Consider the following 19,604-nt stretch of genomic DNA (forward strand, 5'->3'; position numbering starts at 1 on the left):
GAAAAGTAGTACCCCTTGTTCATGGAAATTAATACTAAAAGCTAGAGAAAAATTTCAAAATACAAAATCCGTCAAGTCATTGGCACATAAAAAATTTCTAAAGAGGAAGAATGTGTGAGAATTTTTAATTTTTAATTTTTAATTTTATACCTAAATGACAATTTGGTGGTGAAGCCTAAGGTACGTATATGTATATCAACTATCCTCAAATGGAGTAATGTACTTGTAAAAAGTATTAGTTTAAAAATGTTGAAATATATGTAAATTGAATTTTATTCTAAATTATTTTTGCATTTGTGTTTTCCATTTTCCTTTTTTTTCAAACAACAAAAAAAAAAAAAATGGAACTTTTAATATTTTTAGAATATTCTTCGATCAAACTAAATCCTGGTGGATAAGACAGAAAAACTCATAATTGATTTCCTTATTGAGAATACCTAAATACCTTATTTGTCCAAATAATTTTTTTAAATTAGGTTAGTGTATTTAGAAATATTATTTCTTTATTTATTGTGAATACTGAGAAAAGGAATTTGGATTCGGATCTATTACCATTAGACTATATCTTAATGTGGGAAAATATTATTTATTTTTAATATTTCTGAATACACTTGTAATATCACCTAAAATGGAAACTTGGAGATGTTGAATATAAATTCATCCGAGAATAATTTTAAATGTAAGTTAAAAATAAATAAATTTTTAATAAAATAATTTCAACCTGAATGCAAAACAGAGTAATTACGACACGTTCCTTCAATGAAAATTCAGTTAAGTGCATTTTCTTTTTGAAATTTATTGAACTGCATGTTACTCCTAAGAAAATTCAGATAATTTTCCAACCCTAAAATGCCTATAAATACTTCTCAAACATCTCATTTTTCTTCATCCATAAACCAATATAACATCTTCTCTTACATTGCATACAAAACCAAACAGCAAAAATGAAACTTTCATTCAAGAATTCACTATTTCCTCTCTTTGCTCTCATCAACTTAGCTCTAATCCTTCCTATACAATCCCAAGACCAACAACAAGATTACTTAGATGCCCATAACCAAGCTCGTGCAGCTGTAGGTGTTGGCCCACTGTCGTGGGACGACACAGTAGCTGCCTACGCACAGAATTACGCAAGCCAACGCGCCGGAGACTGCAATCTTGTGCACTCCGGCGGGCCTTATGGCGAGAACTTGGCATGGAGTAGTGCTGAACTTTCAGGCACAGATGCTGTGAAGATGTGGGTTGATGAGAAGGCCTATTATGACTATGATTCTAATTCTTGTTCTCCCGGCCAGATGTGTGGCCATTATACTCAGGTGGTTTGGCGTGACTCTGTTCGCGTTGGATGTGCTAAGGTGAGGTGCAGCAATGGAGGAACTTTTGTTACTTGTAACTATGATCCTCCTGGCAACTATGTTGGCCAAAAACCTTACTAATTATCTTTTTTATTATTAAAAAGCTTCCACAAAATATTAATTAACTATTAGTATTACTAGTTGAATAGAAGCCATGCAATTAGTGTATAATTTATTGGCTTCAGAGAATAAAAAGAAATGTGTGAAGCTTATTTAATTTGAATGTTCTATCCAATTAATTAGATTGCTACCAGCTTTATTTTATTATGTCTTCTCTAAGAGATTTTTTTTTTTAAACCATCGGTTTTCGGATCTTACGTATTATCCAGAACCGCCTAATCTCGCTCGGAACTTAGTAACAGTTAATGCTCTTCGCCCCTCCCTGCAAGTGTATTTAGTAGGGATCGAATCTGAGAAATCTTTACATATGTTCAGCCAAATTTGCCACTGACCCACAATCTATAGGTTTCTCTAAGAAATTTTATGCACATTAACTCTATAACTTGTCCATATATTGATCTACCCATCTTAAGCCTAATCAATCCTCTAATTAACATACACAAGACTAACATATGTAAGACCAATTAGTAACCCAAGCACACACACATTTAGTTTAGTTATTTAATTGTAATACTCAAAATGATGATCATTAATTTTATAATTTTTACTTTATGTACTAAATATTTTTCTCCATTTCATAAAAATAGACATAATTTGACTTTCATATAGATTAAGTTAATATACTTAAACCACAGTCTTTATGTGGTTTTTTCTATAACTTTTCATTTTTTTTGTAAATTATAAATATGAGAGGTTCATATTTAATTAATTATCTATTTTAAGATTTGATTAATATATATATATATATATATATATATATATATATATGCATATTGTATATGTGTAGAATAGGAAGTAGATATTATTTTCTTCTAAAATGAGAAATATAATTATAATTTGGAATAAGTGAAAAAAGAAAGTGAGATTATGTTTATGAGAAGGAGGAAGTACTAATTAATAAAAAAATTCATTTATAATCTAATCTTTAGATTTGAATTTACAATCTAATTAATGTTAAGATTATTATATTGACTAAAATGGGTAGATAATCCAAAAGAGGTCAATGCGAGCATGTGAACATGGCGTATGAAAGCCAAAAAAAAAAAAAAAAAAAAAAAAAAAAAAAAAAAAAAAAAAAAAAAAAAAAAAAAAATTCCAATCAGTTGACCAGTAGTGCAACATTTCAAAATGCACAATACATAAAATTACCTCCATTTTTACTTTAATCTATTCAATATATTAACTTATAAAATTTTATATATTAAATATTTTATTTGATTTATAATACCTCACCTTATAAGATTAAATCAATTAATAACTTATTGGATAATAAAAAAATATAAATTGTTTGAGAAGTTGTATTAAATCAAACCAATATATTTTACACGTAAAAGCTAAATAACCTAAAAATTATTATTTTTAGTGTAAAAATGTATAAAATTATTATAAAAAGTAAAGTTCAATGTTAAATTATTATAAAAAGTGAAGATCGATTCTAAAATCTAGAGTACCGTAACTTTTTTTTTTCTCAAAGTTAAATGTTAAATTATGTATTCTGCTATTTCAGAATACATGATCCTTAATCTGCCTATAAATACAATACCCATCAAATACCACTTCACCAAATCAACAATATTTCACCTTGCATAATGTGTAGTGTCAAATTATTAGCCCTTCCTCTTTTCATAGCCACAGTCTTACTTCTACCCGTTCCCTTCAACGCCCAACAAACACCTGAAGACTATCTGAATGCTCACAACCAAGCTCGAGCAGTCGTTGGACTTGGACCTATGAGCTGGGACAAAAAAGTAGCAGCCTATGCACAAAACTACGCAAATCAGCACGTCAGTGAATGCAACCTTGTGCACTCAGAGGGGCCTTACGGCGAGAACTTGGCATGGGGTAGTGGAGACCTTTCAGGCGAAGAAGCTGTGAAAATGTGGGTTGATGAGAAAACTTATTACGACTATAATTCTAATTCTTGTGCTCCTGGCCGGGTTTGTGGCCATTATACTCAAGTGGTCTGGCGCGAATCGGTTCGCCTAGGGTGTGCTAAGGTTACCTGCACTAATGGAGGAACCTTTATTGGATGCAATTATGATCCTCCTGGTAATTATATTGGGAAACGACCTTATTAATCATAATGTCGTTTAGATATACCTAAGGATAAAATATGTACTGGTTCATATCCAAGATTATAAGAATATGATTTATGTCTTCCGGTTTCAGCCTAGATTAAGTTGACCAAGAAAAAATGGAATAAAATAGAATATGATACATGTCTTCCTGATTTCCAGCATGGAGATTTGCTTTTGGTTATTTGTAAAGGGGCAAGATTTTTAAGCCAAAAATAGAATAAAATAAAATATTAGGAGTTTGTCCTCATTTCCTGTGTTTCACTATCAATTTACTCCCGTAATTGCTGATTACAATAACTTAAGCCATCAAATACTATCTTCTAGACATCATCTTTCTGCAAAGACAAAATGGATGTAAATATATAAGTCTTGTCTCTATTTGAATAAATTTAATCTTTTTTTTTTTTTTTTAATTCATGAGAGGCTCTAGTATAATATTGTAGGTTATACAGCAATAATACTAGTCTCTCTTTAAGAAAAATTCTTGTGTATGAAACCAAGCCAATCAAAGATCTTCGTTAATATGTAAACTGATTTATACCATCATTGATAAACACCATTTGTCCTTTTTATTTTTAGTTTATAGTTAAAAATATCTTCGTTTGAATCAAAACATTCTTTATAATTAGTTTAGTCCATAGGTGAATCATATACCGAGTATAGATAAGTATTGCTTTCATTTTAAATAATATTCATTAACTTGTTAATAATTATGATGACAGAGACGAGAAACCACACCTCATTAATATTAAATTTAATCATTTGACTATATATAGAAGTAGAAAAGGAAGGCAAGCATACCAACCCGTGATAAGAAGAAAATGATACATGTTAGAAATGTTCAGATGCATCTGAGCTATTTGATAGAAGTTGAAAAGGAAGGCTTTAACCATTAAACCAAGCAATTTTGAATTTATTTTTTATCATGTAAAATTAAGTTAAAAATATAAAAGACATTGCATAAACCATGAAGTTCGCCATTATTATAGTGCAAAAAACTTTAAGGGTCACAAAGCTTCCTCTTCCTAATGTCTCTACATATATATATATATATATATACATACTAACTTCCTAACCTTGTTTTTCACCATAAAGAAAACAAAAATAATCAAAAATGATATCTTTCAAACTCTCATTAGCTATTGTTCTTCTCATGAGTGGAACCCTACTTCTTCCCTCTAACGCTCACGACGGACCAGAAGACTATCTAATACCACACGCAGAAGCCCGAAAGGCTGTTGGTCTTAAACCCTTAGTATGGGATAAGAAGTTAGAGGCATATGCGAAAGACTACACAAGTCAACGCATTGGAGATTGCGAGCTTGTCCATTCGGAAGGGCCGTATGGTGAAAACTTGGCATGGTGCTCGGATGATCTTTCCGTGGCGGATGCAGTGAAAATGTGGACTGATGAGGGGGCTGATTATGATTATAACACTAACAACTGTTGTGAAGGGAAAGAATGTGGTCATTATAAACAGGTGGTTTGGCGTGACACTACTTGTATAGGGTGCGCTAAGGTCAGATGCAATAATGGTGGAACCTTAATTTCCTGCAACTATAATCCTCCTGGTAACTATGAAGGACAAAAACCCTATTGATCGATCAATCAATCAATCATTCATTTTCTATAATCAGGGTTAAACAACTGAGTAAATTATATTATTTAGTCATTAGATTATACTCCTGATTGTAAAGATTTAATTATATATTGCTGGGTTTTATCTCAGTTATTGTATTTAATCATTTGTTTACTTTCCGTTAACTGCTAATAAAATGTCGTTATCGCTCTTAATGAATGTACATGACAACTATGTAGCTTAAAAGGGTTGATTAATTACTTTTAGTCCCCTGATTTACGATTTTCCTAAAAATATATTTGCCATGACCCTTTTATTTTTAGGACTTGGATATATATACATTATTTAATTATTCTGAATAATTATGAATTTAGCAGAAAGATTAATTAGTGTAATTCAGATAAAACCTAATTTTACCAAGTCAAAAGAAGAATAGGTTTCCTTTTAACACCATGTATTAATTCCTACTCTGATTCGGTTTAGACAAAGTAATGCTTTTCCTTTATTACTTACATATAAGACTTAGAATCTCTCTCTCGTCGCTTGTTTTCTTGGATTTTTTGAATCTTTGAGAAACTTAATTATGGAGCCACCCCTCGAGCTGATAGCAAATGCTACACCATATGGAATTCTTCATCTTTCAGACCACATCGTGCATCACATCCTTAATTTTTGCACCTTTAAAGGGATTGCAAAATTCAGCACTTTATCTCGAAGATGCAGAGATCTTTCAATTTCAGTTCCCAACTTGGATATTTCGTTCGACAATACACAGTTCAGTAAACCTTTCAAAAGGTTCTAGCTTCTTGATTTCACAAAAAGGTTACTTGCTTACCGGAAAGGACTGAAGTTACAAAGCTTTACCCTTTCATGGGATTTCTGGCCTTGGAGAACAAACACTTACAATGAGGATTGATAAATGCATTATCAAGTGCTTTTATTGTCTATATTCGTATGCATTTTTGGGTTATTTATGTGCTTAATTCACTTCGTTAGACAATTTTTACCAATTAGACATTATTTTAGTTGCATTTGGAGTAATATGATTAAATTGGTAAAATTCCAGCATTTTTTGTTATCTTGACCCTTGTTCGGTTTTTCAGGGATATCTGGAGTTGTAGACCTTCAAATTGGATTCCGTTTGATGCGCTGGAAAGATGAAATAAAGTTCTAAAATTGTCAAAAGGAATCAGAAGCTAATTCAGTCTCAATATTGATCAAATTCAGCTCTGAATTTTGAAGCTATGTGCTGTATAACTGAGCACAACCTGTTCTATTGTGGACTTCATATCTGGAGTTCCAAGTGTCCAAACTAACTCAACCCAGGCCCATTGAATTCTTAGAAGACAGCCTTACAGTTGTTGGGAAGACAATTAAATGAAATGAAGTCGTTTTGGTCTTCAAAAACGTCATAGAAAATTAACGTTTTGAGCAGAATTTCTGCTTCAATCTGATTTCGTTTTTTAGGTCATATTCTTGTTGTAGATGTTCGTTTTGGGCGAGCCTTAGCTCGTTAGAAAGCGGAGAGAGAGATTTTCAAATTTATTGAAGGAGTCAGAGCCAGATTTGGAACAGAAGATGCTGAAAAACGTGGGAAAAATCAGAACAGCAAATATTTTCTGTTTACTGCTTTTGAATTTCCCAATTGATTAGGGATTCTTTTTCCTTTTGGAGGTGTTATATATGGAGTGATTCTACAGCAGCAAGGAGGCACGTTTTTCTTCTCTTAGTTCATCTATTAATCTAGGTTTTTGTTCTTTATTCTTTTTTTTTTTGAGGTTGGAAGCCATGATTATGAGTGGCTAATTTCTTTACACCAATTCAAGGGATTTATCATCCTTGCACTTTTGTGAGACTCGAGTTTTAAATGAGTAGTTTCTTCTTGAATATCTGTTGTTTCTTGTTCTTATTGAGTTGATTCTATTGAATTCTTTGCTAAAAAGGCCTATTAGTGAATTGTTTGGTAGGATTAAGTGCTATTTCAGATTTCATAATCCGTAATTGTTATGAAAGTTTGAATGTTAGTAACAATTAGGTATTACTGATTATATTTCAAGTTTTCAGTAATAATCTATAGAGACAATAGGGTTGAATTAAATGGTTTATGCTTTATAAATTGTTGTTCAAGTTTAACTACTTCCTGATTCATAATGCTTTTATTAAATTGAAAGAGATTGCTTAATACCCGATCGTTTAATAATTAGAGTTAATGAGGGTGCTGGGCTCAAGTTAACGAAATAGGGGAGTTTTGGGAATTTAACATGCTTTTTGGTAAATTTCAGTTAAGTATTCAAAGAGTAATTAAATCATAAGTTGTCTGTGATCAATTGCGCATTGGATTAGAAATCACCTTGAATTAGTTTTTCATCAATTTGCATTATTACTTTAGTTTAATTAATTAATTTTCTTTTTGAACTGTTAAGTTGAATTTTTCACAAACAAACCCCCCTTCTTTTTAACACAAAAATTAAGATTTTAGTCTCTAAGGTTCGACCTGAATTCACCACTTCTACAGTTAAATTCAGTAATTTAAATTTGGTGGAACCAACAAACATCAAGGATTTCAAACTAGAATCTTGCCTAAAACAAGTAGCTCGATGCAATGTTGAGAAGCTATCAATTAAGGAACATACAAAGATTGGGACTTTAGTATTGCCTGTGTATTTCGATGGTTGCATTTACTCACCCGGAAACATTGTTACTATTGATACTAGAGGCGATATCAAGGTTCTCAACTTGCCCACAATTGGTTTTGGTTTTCTTCGGAAACTGCAATTTAGTGGTGTTCCAATCGAGCTCAAGTCGTTTGGAGAATGGATGTCGTGTTATTGCAAGTCTTTGCAGAGTTGAGTCTTGTCAATGTTGACTGGGGGGCAGGGAGGATAAATCTCATAAATTTATAGATGGTATATTACTTATTTCTCCTTTCTTAATTAATTACATCCAACCTAAATATAAATGTTACTAATGCTCCGTTTGTTTCCATAAAATAATTTATAGAAAAATAACTTGTTGAAGAAAATATTTTTCATTTGACTTATTTTCCAATATTTGGTTGTAATATTGAAAATTAGTTAAAAATATTAAAATCTTTATCTTATAAGACTATAAAAAAATATTAATAATAATAAAAATTTTATAATTTAAAAGTTTTATTGTTAAATGTGAGAAGAATGCAAAAAAAAAAAAATAAAATAAATTATGAAAAAAGCCACCGGTAGCCGGTGGTAAATAGTAACTGGTGATAGTGACTATAATGATTAATAAATTAAAAAAATATAAATTTATAAAATTTGTCAATGTCCGGAAAATATTTTACTCTCTCAAAAATGGAAAGTTATTTTCCTTAAAAAATGATTTAATTTTTTTTTTAACCAGAAAAATATTTTTCATTGGTTTGTTTTCGTGAACACCCTAATTAATGGAAAATTATGAAATATTTTACTGTAAATTATTTTGCAGAAACAAACCTAACCTAAACAAGAATATGAAATCCTTAGTCGTTACTCCTTGCTCTAGGCAAAGTAAAAAAAGAATCAAACTAAAGCACATTGGCCTGACAGAAGCCAAAATTTACCTCAACTCTCAAGTGTTATTCATCTTAACAGAAAAGTTAAATCCTTTCCTTTTTGGCTCAATACATAAATTCACTACTATTTTTTTATGAAAAAGCTCGTGGCACCATCAACTTCCATTTTTAACGTATTAAACATTTCAATTTATAAAATTGCACATATTAAACATTTTAATTGACTTATTGAACACTTCAACTTATAAAATTAAAATGAGATTTTAAGTTTTTAGTTCTATCTGATTATCTTCAAATTTTTTGGTTCTATTGGTGAGGAGATATGCTCTTTTATCTGCATAACCATCCAAACAATAAATTTCTTCCTGCTATTAGAGAGGGGTGAACATGGTGAGAGCTCACCGATGGCCGACGCCGGTGAAAGAAGAAAAGAGAATTTCTAGATTTTAAATTTCAAGAAAAAGAGAGAGACCTTTGTATGAAACTTTTATCATTTTTCAATTTTTAGCGATAATAAAATTTAAATCATTTATTCTAAAAATACCTTTTAAATCTATATATTTTATTTTCCATAGATTTATGCACACATATTGTTGTTTTACTTTTATGCTTTGGTGCTCCCCCACCCCCCCGGACGGGCCTGCGCGAAGCATCCTCTGCTTATTGATTAGTGGATTTAATCTGGATGGGACCTTTTATTAAATACAATACTAATAACTGAAAAATGTATAAATTTATGTCGTGTGATTTTATAAATTAAAATATCGAATAGATTATAAATTAATATATGTAATTTTTTAAAAGTTTTGATGCTAGTAAGTAGTTAATAATCCAAGAATTGAAATTGTTAATTCTTCGATATACTACGACTGTCCCTAATCCATTGAGTTAAGTTTAATCATGTTTTTCAGTATTACCTATTTTTTCACTATTTTAGAGGAAAAAAACTTCAAAATAAGATTCACAATTCCATATTTTTTCAACTTTTTATTTTTAGAAGAAATCAAATTAGAAATTTTATTAAGTGGAAACTATATAGATATGAGATACAGATCAATATGCTTGTATATTTTTATATAGAAAATTTAATGATAAACCACTTATATAAAGAATAAGAAAATACAATCTTGATTTGAAACATCTGATCGAATTGACAAAGCATAATATTTTGTCATAGGTGATTGCTTGATCCACTTGATGGTTATTTATAGTTATTATTCTACTCTATAGTTTTCTACAAGTCCGATCTCATTATTTTCAAATTTCTTCCTTCTATTGGTGAGAAGGTCTGCACTTTTATCTGCATAACCATCCAAATAATAAATTTCTTTCTACTATTGGAGAAGGGTGACCATGGTAAGAGCTCACTAGTGGCTTAGATTTTGGGAGAAAGAGAGAGGACTTTGTAGGAAATTTTTGTGTTTTTTAATTTTTAGCAATAATAAAATTTAAATCATTTACTTTCATTCTAAAAATACCTTTTAAATCTATATTTTTATTTTCCATAGATTTATGCACACATAGTGTTGTTTTACTTTTATGCTCTGGTGCTTTTTTTTTTTCACCCGAAGCATCTGATTAGTGGATTTAATCTGGATGGGACTTTTTATTATTGTTAATTAACATACATTCTCGGCTTGGGACGATGATCTGCAAATCAAAAAAACCATCAATCATCTGCAAATTACCAACACAAATACATATGGAATAATTAATTTAGCAAAACATTTTTACAATAATTAAACTAGAATTTAAAAACATACAACTCAAAGTCTGATCTTTAGAGTTATTATGAATCACGCCATCACGAAGAGACGTTGACAGTGAAGAAGCCTTCACTATATACAAGAAACATATGAAGGCTCAGGCATCTTTAATGGAAGAACAGGCAATGGAGCTTCAAAATTAAGAACTTGAATTGCTTGCCTAATAGAAGGTCTTAGTTTTGCATCCAGGTGAGCACACCAAACCCCAACAACCATTAAACACACCAATTGTTGCTCATCAAAATCTCCATCTAGCCTTGGATCAGCACCTTCAAGTAACTTCTGCTTTCCTTCTCCATAAAGATCCCAAACCCATCGCACTACAGAAATTTTTTCTCCATCTCGTTCTTCTTCTAGATTAATGGGATTCTTTCCACAAGCAATTTCTAACACCACGATTCCAAAACTATAGACATCTGTTTCTTTACTAGCTTTGCCTGTAATGGCACATTCTGGTGCCATATAACCTAAAGTCCCTGCCAAAGCTGTAGTTTGAGAACCTTTATTATGGTCTACAAGTCTTGCCAGACCAAAATCTCCAAGTTTTGCATTAAAATTCGAATCTAGCATAATATTGCTTGATTTGATATCTCTATGCACCACTAATTGCTCCCATTCTTCTTGCAGGTACTGTAATCCAGAAGCCAACCCTAAAACAATATTGTACCTCATTTCCCATGTAAGAAACTTATTTTCTTTAAAAAGATGGGAATCCAAGCTTCCATTAGGCATGAGTTCATAAACAAGTAATAATTCTCCTCTTTCATGGCACCAACCTAAAAGTTGCACTAAATTTCTGTGCCTCAATTGACTAATTACCTTTACTTCTGATGCATATTCCCTTATTCCTTGTTTGGAACCTCTTGATATTCTCTTTACTGCAACAAACAAATCTACTTCTTTCAAATATCCTCTGTAAACTGCTCCAAACCCTCCTTCTCCAAGCTTTTCTTGCTCTGAGAAGTTATTGGTTGCACGAACTAAATCATTGTAAGAGAACTTTCGCGGGCCGGTGTTCTTCTCAAACTCATTATCAATTGATAAATTAGAGATAATTTCATTACCCTTTTCCTCTCTACTCTCTTTCCAGCAGCAAAAATATGACAAACTTGATATTATTACACCAACAAAAACACATAAACCAATGCTTAGCCCTATTGCAAGTCCTATAACTTTGTTAGAGTTGGACCTGTTTGTCGATGTATTATTTTTTGGTACATCAGTTATTTGTGACGTATTAACTTTTGGTACTACATGCTTTTGCTCTTGCAAATTTGAAGTAAAAAACCATGAATAAAGATTATGCTGTTCGAAAGACAATCCTGTAGAAGCTGAAAACCCTATCTTAACCCATTCAGGTAAGAAATCTCTTAAATCAACATCATAAATAAGATTTTGCTCAATTAACAGATAATCACTAAATGCAGTGAAACTAACAGTTAATCTTTTTAGGGTAGAGTCATATGTAATTGAAGCAAAAACTTTTTGACCATCTTCCATGCCTTTAGACCAAGACCAATCGGTAGTAGCATTAGAGTTTACAGAATTAATATTAATACCTACATGTTGACGAAAAGGCGGATCCCAACTGTTATGAAAAGTATCAAATTCTACTGCAAGAAATGGATATTTAGAGGTCTGATTTTCTCTAGCAAGGCCGAGACCACCGCCAGCAAAATCATTCCCGAGAGTGAAATTCTCCGATGAAAGAAAGAAAGTCATTCCGTCTCCACTATTTATAAGATCTTTGGGCTCTATTGAAAAAGAAAAAGCTGTGTGGAAGTCGGTGAGATTTCTTGAGGTTTTGTTCCAAAGATAAACTGGTTTACAATATGTGACTCGACCGATAACGTAAATGGTAGAATTGTCTGTGGTGAGATGGATGGCATTTTGGGAGACAGAAGTATTTCGTTCGTAATTTAGACAATGGGAATTCGGATTGAAGCTGGAAAAATTCAAAGTTAGGGAAGTTGTATGAGTTATTATGAGAAAGAAAAAGATTATTTGGAATGAAAGAGTCATTTTAGAAGTAGTGAAAATGTTGTACAAAGCCATGGTATGAGAAATGTTGGTTGTGCTAAATAAATAGGAAAAGCAAAAAACTTGTATAGACCAGTGCCAGACTCCACGTACGAATCAAACCAATGAAATTAAAATTTTTTTAGAAAGGTTCGATTTTATTTTTCTTTTCTAAGTATATAGTCAGAAATACCTTCATTTTAATAAGAATCATTAATTTTATTAGTTTGATTCATATGTGGAGTTACAGATCCAGTCTAACTTTCTACAGTCATTTATTGAAGAAGCTAAAAATCATCAGAAAAAGACAAGGCTACCATATAATATTCTGTTGATTAATATATATATATCAGTAATCAATTATGCTCTTGATTAAGATATCTTACGTGTTTGCACATTTAGACGATTAACTTATCTAGATTGGGTCTGAGCTTCTGACAGTTTATGGAAAAAAAAAATCCTATAATTTCTTTTTATTTATATTTAGAGCTTGTTTATTTAAAATCAACCAGACCACTACATGATGGCGTCTTCCTTTCCATTAAAATAGAGATAAGAGTGGTTAGAATTTGACTATATAATAGTTAATAAAGTAAAATAATGTTTCACTGTATCTTAATGCTTTGGCGTATTATATAGCCGGTCAAGGTCTTTGGATTAAAGATGTTTCATTGACTATTGTTAATATTACTTTGGCGTAGTCAACGGGTAATGAGGTTGACGACATTGTCAACTTATTCCCATATATGCTAATTAAAATGAGATTTTTAAAATCAACAATAAATTTTTTTGATACTAGTCAAGGTCTTTCTTTTTTTTAAGCTAAATTTTGAGTTACTTGTATACTTATTGGTTTAAAATTTTATTTTATTTTTTGGATATATGCAAGACTCAATGAATCAGAATAACATTTCTAGGTAGATTATATAATAGGGGCAGCCCTCCCCTTTCAATAACATTCACCAAAATAGTGACAACTTTCATGGTGGAAAAAACTCATCAAACTCGAAACCTCTCACTTCTGATATCTTTTACGAAAGGTAAAAAGACTACCCCGACCATATAACTTTTAAAATTTTATTATTTGTTCATGTATTAAGTCCGTTTAAATAGACTTTTTTAAATATTTGTATTGAAACTCATTTAGAATTTTACTACTCGCACGCATTCCAATCCATTTAAAACACCCTTAAATATGTAGGATATCCATAAACTTTAAATTTTCCAAACTCAGAACTTATTAAAAGTACATACATTTTAAATTATCAAAACTTGAACTTATTGAAATACGTTGTTGTTTACCAATAATAGATAGGATTTCCACGATCAAACCCATGTATATAGTATAACATTAATATAGTAGAGAACGAGTAGCTGTATCCTAACTGTAATAATTTTTATTTCAAAACTTCTTCGAAACACAACTCACTTGATCTTAAGAAAATTTGTAGAGTTTTGGCACAGAAAAAGACAAAATGAAGCAAAATATTTTAGCACGCCCAGCCCGTGCCAAACAGTACGCCCGTGCTACAAATACCCTGGACTTCCAGAGCCTAGCACGCCCTGACCGTGCTATGGCGCACGCCCGTGCTATGGCGCACGCCCGTGCTAAAAGACCAAGAGCTAAATTGAGTCAAAAATGCCAACCAATTTCCACCAATTTTAGGAGCTAATCTTGGACAATTTTCTTCACATGCAAATCAAGATCTAATCTATGCACATGGAAGAGACATGATTGGGAGAAATTTAAGACCTAATGAGAATTTATTCCCTAAACAATGTGGATTTATTCCTTAAACAATGTAGAAGTTCTCTCCCAAGAAGTCTATATAAAGAGAGGAAGGATACCATCTCATATCCCATATCATACCATTCTAGCTCCATCTCATCTCATTCTCTTAGCCTTGTATATAGTTTTATTTCTTCAAGAGTTCAAGTATTCAAGAGTTGTGCAAAGATTCAAGGAAGCCATCCAAAGTCAATTGTTAACTAGTTCTTATTTCTAAACTCTTTGTCTTGTTTATTTCTTTCATTATTCTTATTGATTATGGAATATTTATCAAGTATTATTGAGTTTTATTTAAGTACTATGTTTAACTAAACTCTCATACTAAGGATTTAATGTAGCTTAATTTCTTTTCCAATTTATAATATTAGATTTGATTTTCTTTGTTTAAAGTATAATTTATTATTGAACTTAATGCTTCTAGGCAGAGTTTCTCCCCTGGATTGATTTATTTCATTAATCACTATCGGGAGAAGGGTTTTTGATATGAAAAAGGTAATAAATTACATGAGAATAATAACTTGATGCGGAAGCTATACGGTTTGACTCATGGGGGGTTTTCATAAATTAATGACCTTAGGTTATGAATTCACAAAACAAATCATAAAACTTAATGATTTAATTCATATTTGATTGCGCTATTAGAAGATAGGTAATTAGATCGGGTTAAAATAGCTAACAATACATCGGGAGAGCTTGTTAGTGATTTTTAGGTTGTTTCCCCTACTTGAACAATTAAAATTGATTATCAAATTAATAAAATAAATTGGATAGAGTTAAGTGAAGTCAAATTCCTTAGTAGCTTCAAATCCTTGATTTCTTTTAATCAAATATTGTTGCTTGACTTCTTATTTTTACTTAAATTTAAATTCTTGAAACAAATTCCTCAATTATCATTTAAATAATAATAGGTTAATATAATTTTGGTACTTGGTATACAATCCTCGTGGGAACGATATTCTACTCATCATGTATTACTTGTAGCGATTTCGTACACTTGCGAAAATCACTGTCAAGTTTTTGGCGCCGTTGCCGGGGATTGACGTTACCAATATCAATACTAATTAACATATTATTAATTTAGACATTTTTTTTTTGTTAATTGAAATATCTGTTTATATTATTTATAGTTTTTCTTTATTTTATCATTTTTTTTATTTTTCCTGCGAAATATTTTGAGATGTTTCATCAACAAGTAGTCGCAAGTTTTATTCAACAACATTTAGAGCCATTTTATGCAGCTTGGGCAAGATTTAATGAATTGTTGGAGAGATTTCCTTGTCATAATTTTACAAATAAATATCTCACTTACATATTCTATTGTGGATTAGATGAAGAAACTAGAAGTTGGATAGATAATGGATTTTCTACAACTGGTATTCACCTTCTGCAAAGCAGCTATGAAAATTTACTTTACATGTTAAATGATATGGCAGATTTTGACTACCGTTGGCATTGGGATCATTCACTACTTGGTTGGAATCACCAATATCCTCAAAATTTTGAGTATGAAAAAGAAAAGCAAAAGAATTTATAGGATTTTATTTCTGCCCTTACTAAATCTCACATTGAATTTATGAATGAAACTCGCAAGAGTTTTAAGGTCCAACAAGCAGCAATAAAGAATTTGGAGGTACAAGCAACGAAATTGATAACCATGGCAATTAATGGATATCAAGATAATGAGTGCAAGGTGAATTCTGAGGAAACTTCATGGGAAATTGCATATTTAGAAGAAGTAAAGCCTACATGTGAAAAATGCTATTCTTTTGAAGACGGATTAAAACTCAATTTCTTGTTTTCGAACATGATTATTAATGACCATAAAAAAAATGAGGTACAGTTGGAAGGGACCTTGGGTGAGAGTCTAAATGAAAACAAGCAGAAAGCAATATTGGTGGATGAAGAAATAATTGAAACTATTGATTTGAGCTCATCAATGGTCTTTATATATACACCACCAGAAGATCCTTTCTTTCCAATAATACCACATTTAATAAATTGTGTTCTCCATGATCTAATACAGGTTTTTCTCCAAGTTCATCATTCAAAGCGAGATGTTGTTGATATGACTAGCATAAATTTTCTCAAACTAACCAATCTTGAGGGCATTTTCAACTAAGACCCATGTGTGATAGTACAAGATACATACTATGGGCGAATGCCGTTATTTGATAAACTTCTCGAAAGTCGAGTTTAAAGACTTTAAACAAAACGCTAATAGGAGGCAACCCATCATTTTCTTTCTCTTTCTTTGCAATTTTTATTTTATTTTATTTTATTTTATTATTACTTGTATTTTTCATTTTGTTTTCCCATCTTTAAACCATTATTTTCTTTTATTTTGGTGTTTTGTACCCATATTGCAAGTCAAAAAAAAGGATTAAAGAGACTTGAAAATTGATTGGAAGTGCCAAAGTCAGGCTCTAGCACGGGTAGGGCATGCTACTTAGCACCCCCGTGCTGTTTTTAGAGAAAAATACGTCAATAGTCAGACTCTAGCACTGTCAGGATGTGCTCCTCAGCACCCTCGTGCTACCTAGCACTCCCAGGCAGCACGGTCAACCTTACTTTGCTTTTAATTTTTTTTTTTTTTTTTACTCTACCTACTTTTTCTTTCTTTCTTTCTTTTTTGTCCTACGCTATATTTTTTTTTCTCTTTCTTTCTTTCTCTCTTTTTTAGGTCCTACTCTACCTACTTTTTCATTCTTTCTTTCTTTCTTTTTGACTTGCGTTCACTTTTTTTTTTAAATTATTTGCTTTTAATTATTTTTATAAGAATTTTTTTTCCATTTTTTATTTTTTTATTTCAATTTTTTTTATATTTCCTTTCTTAACAATTAGGTCTATATTATTATTATTATTATGTTGTTGTTGTTCTTTCCCATTTTCAGAATTTAGGCATTAGAACCATGCCCTTTGTTTCCTTGTCTTTTATTGTATTTGTCAATACAATGGTGGTAAGGTGTTTTCTACTTTATTTTTGTTTTCTTACCTTGCATTGATGATTTATGATAAGTTTGGGGAATTGATCTTATTTTTGCACACATTGGAGACAATGTGCTAGATTAAGTTGGGGAAAGGAAAATTTTAGTTAAAATTTCATTTTATTTTATTATTTTGTTTGTTTATTTCATTAGTTTAATATGGTTGAAATAATTGTGAGCAATTTTAAAAAATTATCATAATTCATTAACTTGCAATGAATTTAGTTGTTCTTCGAAGTTAATTATTTTTCAGCTTAAATTTTAATTTTTGACTTAACATGATTCTTTGATTTAACTATTTATTTCTAAAATTATAAACACTAATTTTGTGAATTCTATGATATATAGATATGTTTTAATCAAAATTTATTTAACCTTAACATTCCTAGAACAAATTAAAATTCTCTTCAAGACAAAAATTTTAAATGCTTACATTTATAAAGAGATGATTTATTTTTTGTTAAAACTTCATATTTAGGCTAGACCACCTAAGTTAAAATATGACCCTTGCAAGCAATTTGAAGCCTATACCAAAAATTTATTGTTCACCCATATTTAAACCTAGCCATTAAACCAAATTAATTTTCTACCCTAAGTGCAATAATGTGTAATTGAAGGATTTGATTTTTATTAAAACATAGCAACAAAGGGAGAAAATTTCATTAATACTAACAAATGAGAAAAAAAATAAATAAATAAAACAAAAATAAAAAAAATAAAAATAAAAAGAAAGAAAAACCCCATAAGAGAAGCAATTAATCAAGAATTCAAGTTTGGGGAACTTTAGCAAAGGAGAAAATATCAAAAGTGCTATAAAGAGACCTTGCCAAAAATACCTCTAATTTCAAGCTAATAAGAGACTTCAAAGTTAGTTCCCCTTTACAAATAAAAATTCGTTTTTAATATAAATGAAAATCCTGAAACATTCTTTGTACTTTTGTATGGCATATTATCCTTTTCTTTACTTAGCTAAGATTATACCCCTAAAATCCCATTACAACCTAAATAAAGACCTTTTGATCTTTTAAATTGTATGCAATTCAATTGTGGAGAAGGGATGACTAATTTTGCCTATGGGAATGTTGAACTTATATTTAAATTTCTTATTTAAAGGTTAAATGATTTTTGTGAAAATTCATACTCTACCTATCATAAGTTGAATAATTGTTGGTGTTAAAAATCTTGTTAACTTATGTTTAAATTAAGGAATGTGTTTTATTGAAAATTGAATTTTTGCTAGAATATAATTAGCATAGGAAACACATGATTTATTCTCATGATAATGACTTTTGATACTTATTGAAATTGTGGACAAGCAATGGTTTAAGTTTGGGGAATTTTGATAGTGTTATTTTTATAGTATGTTCAATATAATTTTTATTAAGATTTTTAGTATTATTTAAGTTAGTTTTTATTTAATTTTGTTATATTTTTATTTAAAAGCTTCCTCGAAACACAACTCACTTGATCTTAAGAAAATTTGTAGAGTTTTGGCACAGAAAAGGACAAAATGAAGCAAAATATTTTAGCACGTCCAGCCCGTGCCAATCAGCACGCCCGTGCTACAAATACCCTGGACTTCCAGAGCCTAGCACTGTTGGCTTAAGGGTCAAATTCTAATCTCCGAATTTTGATGATTAAAACAAAATAAATAAATTTAAATTATATTATTTGTGCTAATATTATTTTATGCAGAATTCTTATGGAAAGAAAGCGAACAAGGCAAGTCCTACAAAAATCCATAGTGTGTGAAGATATCCGAAGACCCTAGTGGTTAGGTGTCACACCTTACCCTACTGTAAGACATGGCATGTCGCCCGTAATATAATTAATAAGCACTTAATTCTTATAAATGCTTACTAAGTATACTACAAGGGACTTAAACCTTTTTATTTCCTTCATTTTTTTTTTATATCTTGTAGCAATACTTTAGTTATTAAATGTATAACTTATTTTGGTTCGTTCACCTGTTAGAAAGAAATGTCTATAATTTACTAACTAGTAATCTCAATATAATTTCTTAAACATATTATTAAAAACATAAAATGGTTCCATAACCCATAAGTCCATAGATGATTTAATTACATATTGGAGTTCTGTTCAAATCTTAGATACATAATAGAAATTAATTACTTAATAGACTATAAATTTTCAAATTCATACAATCATAATTCACATGAATCTGCTCAAATATACATAGATGATCTGTTAATGTTTAATACATCATACATATTCTAAAAGAAGTCAAATATACAATAGCTACATCAGTAGCATACTATCTACATCAAATAAAAATGATCCTCTCTTGGTTCTTTTTCCTTTTCTTTACCTGCGATAGTACAAAAGCAACTATCACTAAGCATATGGCTTAGTGGTGTACTAATA

General features: G+C 30.6%; 2 protein-coding genes and 2 pseudogenes across 2 annotated transcripts; 3 read left to right on the forward strand and 1 right to left on the reverse strand.

Moving 5' to 3' along the window:
• Positions 1 to 900: 900 nt before the first annotated feature.
• Positions 901 to 1,634, forward strand: LOC105634505 (pathogenesis-related protein 1). The gene has a single exon (XM_012217370.4). The coding sequence runs from the start codon at positions 945 to 947 to the stop codon at positions 1,434 to 1,436; it is 492 nt and encodes a 163-aa protein (XP_012072760.1). The 5' UTR covers positions 901 to 944; the 3' UTR covers positions 1,437 to 1,634.
• Positions 1,635 to 3,024: 1,390 nt separating this feature from the next.
• Positions 3,025 to 3,643, forward strand: LOC105634506 (pathogenesis-related protein 1). The gene has a single exon (XM_012217371.4). The coding sequence runs from the start codon at positions 3,065 to 3,067 to the stop codon at positions 3,551 to 3,553; it is 489 nt and encodes a 162-aa protein (XP_012072761.3). The 5' UTR covers positions 3,025 to 3,064; the 3' UTR covers positions 3,554 to 3,643.
• Positions 3,644 to 4,667: 1,024 nt separating this feature from the next.
• On the forward strand, positions 4,668 to 5,153 carry LOC149495392 (pathogenesis-related protein 1 pseudogene; annotated as a pseudogene).
• A 5,184-nt stretch (positions 5,154 to 10,337) lies between these two features.
• Positions 10,338 to 12,461, reverse strand: LOC105634524 (L-type lectin-domain containing receptor kinase IX.1 pseudogene; annotated as a pseudogene).
• Positions 12,462 to 19,604: the final 7,143 nt, after the last annotated feature.

The sequence above is a fragment of the Jatropha curcas genome, chromosome 6, assembly GCF_041381405.1.
Source record: "Jatropha curcas cultivar XTBG-Jc1 chromosome 6, XTBG_Jcur_1.0, whole genome shotgun sequence".
Lineage (NCBI taxonomy): Eukaryota > Viridiplantae > Streptophyta > Magnoliopsida > Malpighiales > Euphorbiaceae > Jatropha > Jatropha curcas.

Excerpts from the sequence above, each read along its gene's own strand:
- LOC105634505 (XM_012217370.4), top strand. The coding sequence starts at position 945 with ATGAAACTTTCATTCAAGAATTCACTATTTCCTCTCTTTGCTCTCATC.
- LOC105634506 (XM_012217371.4), top strand. The coding sequence starts at position 3,065 with ATGTGTAGTGTCAAATTATTAGCCCTTCCTCTTTTCATAGCCACAGTC.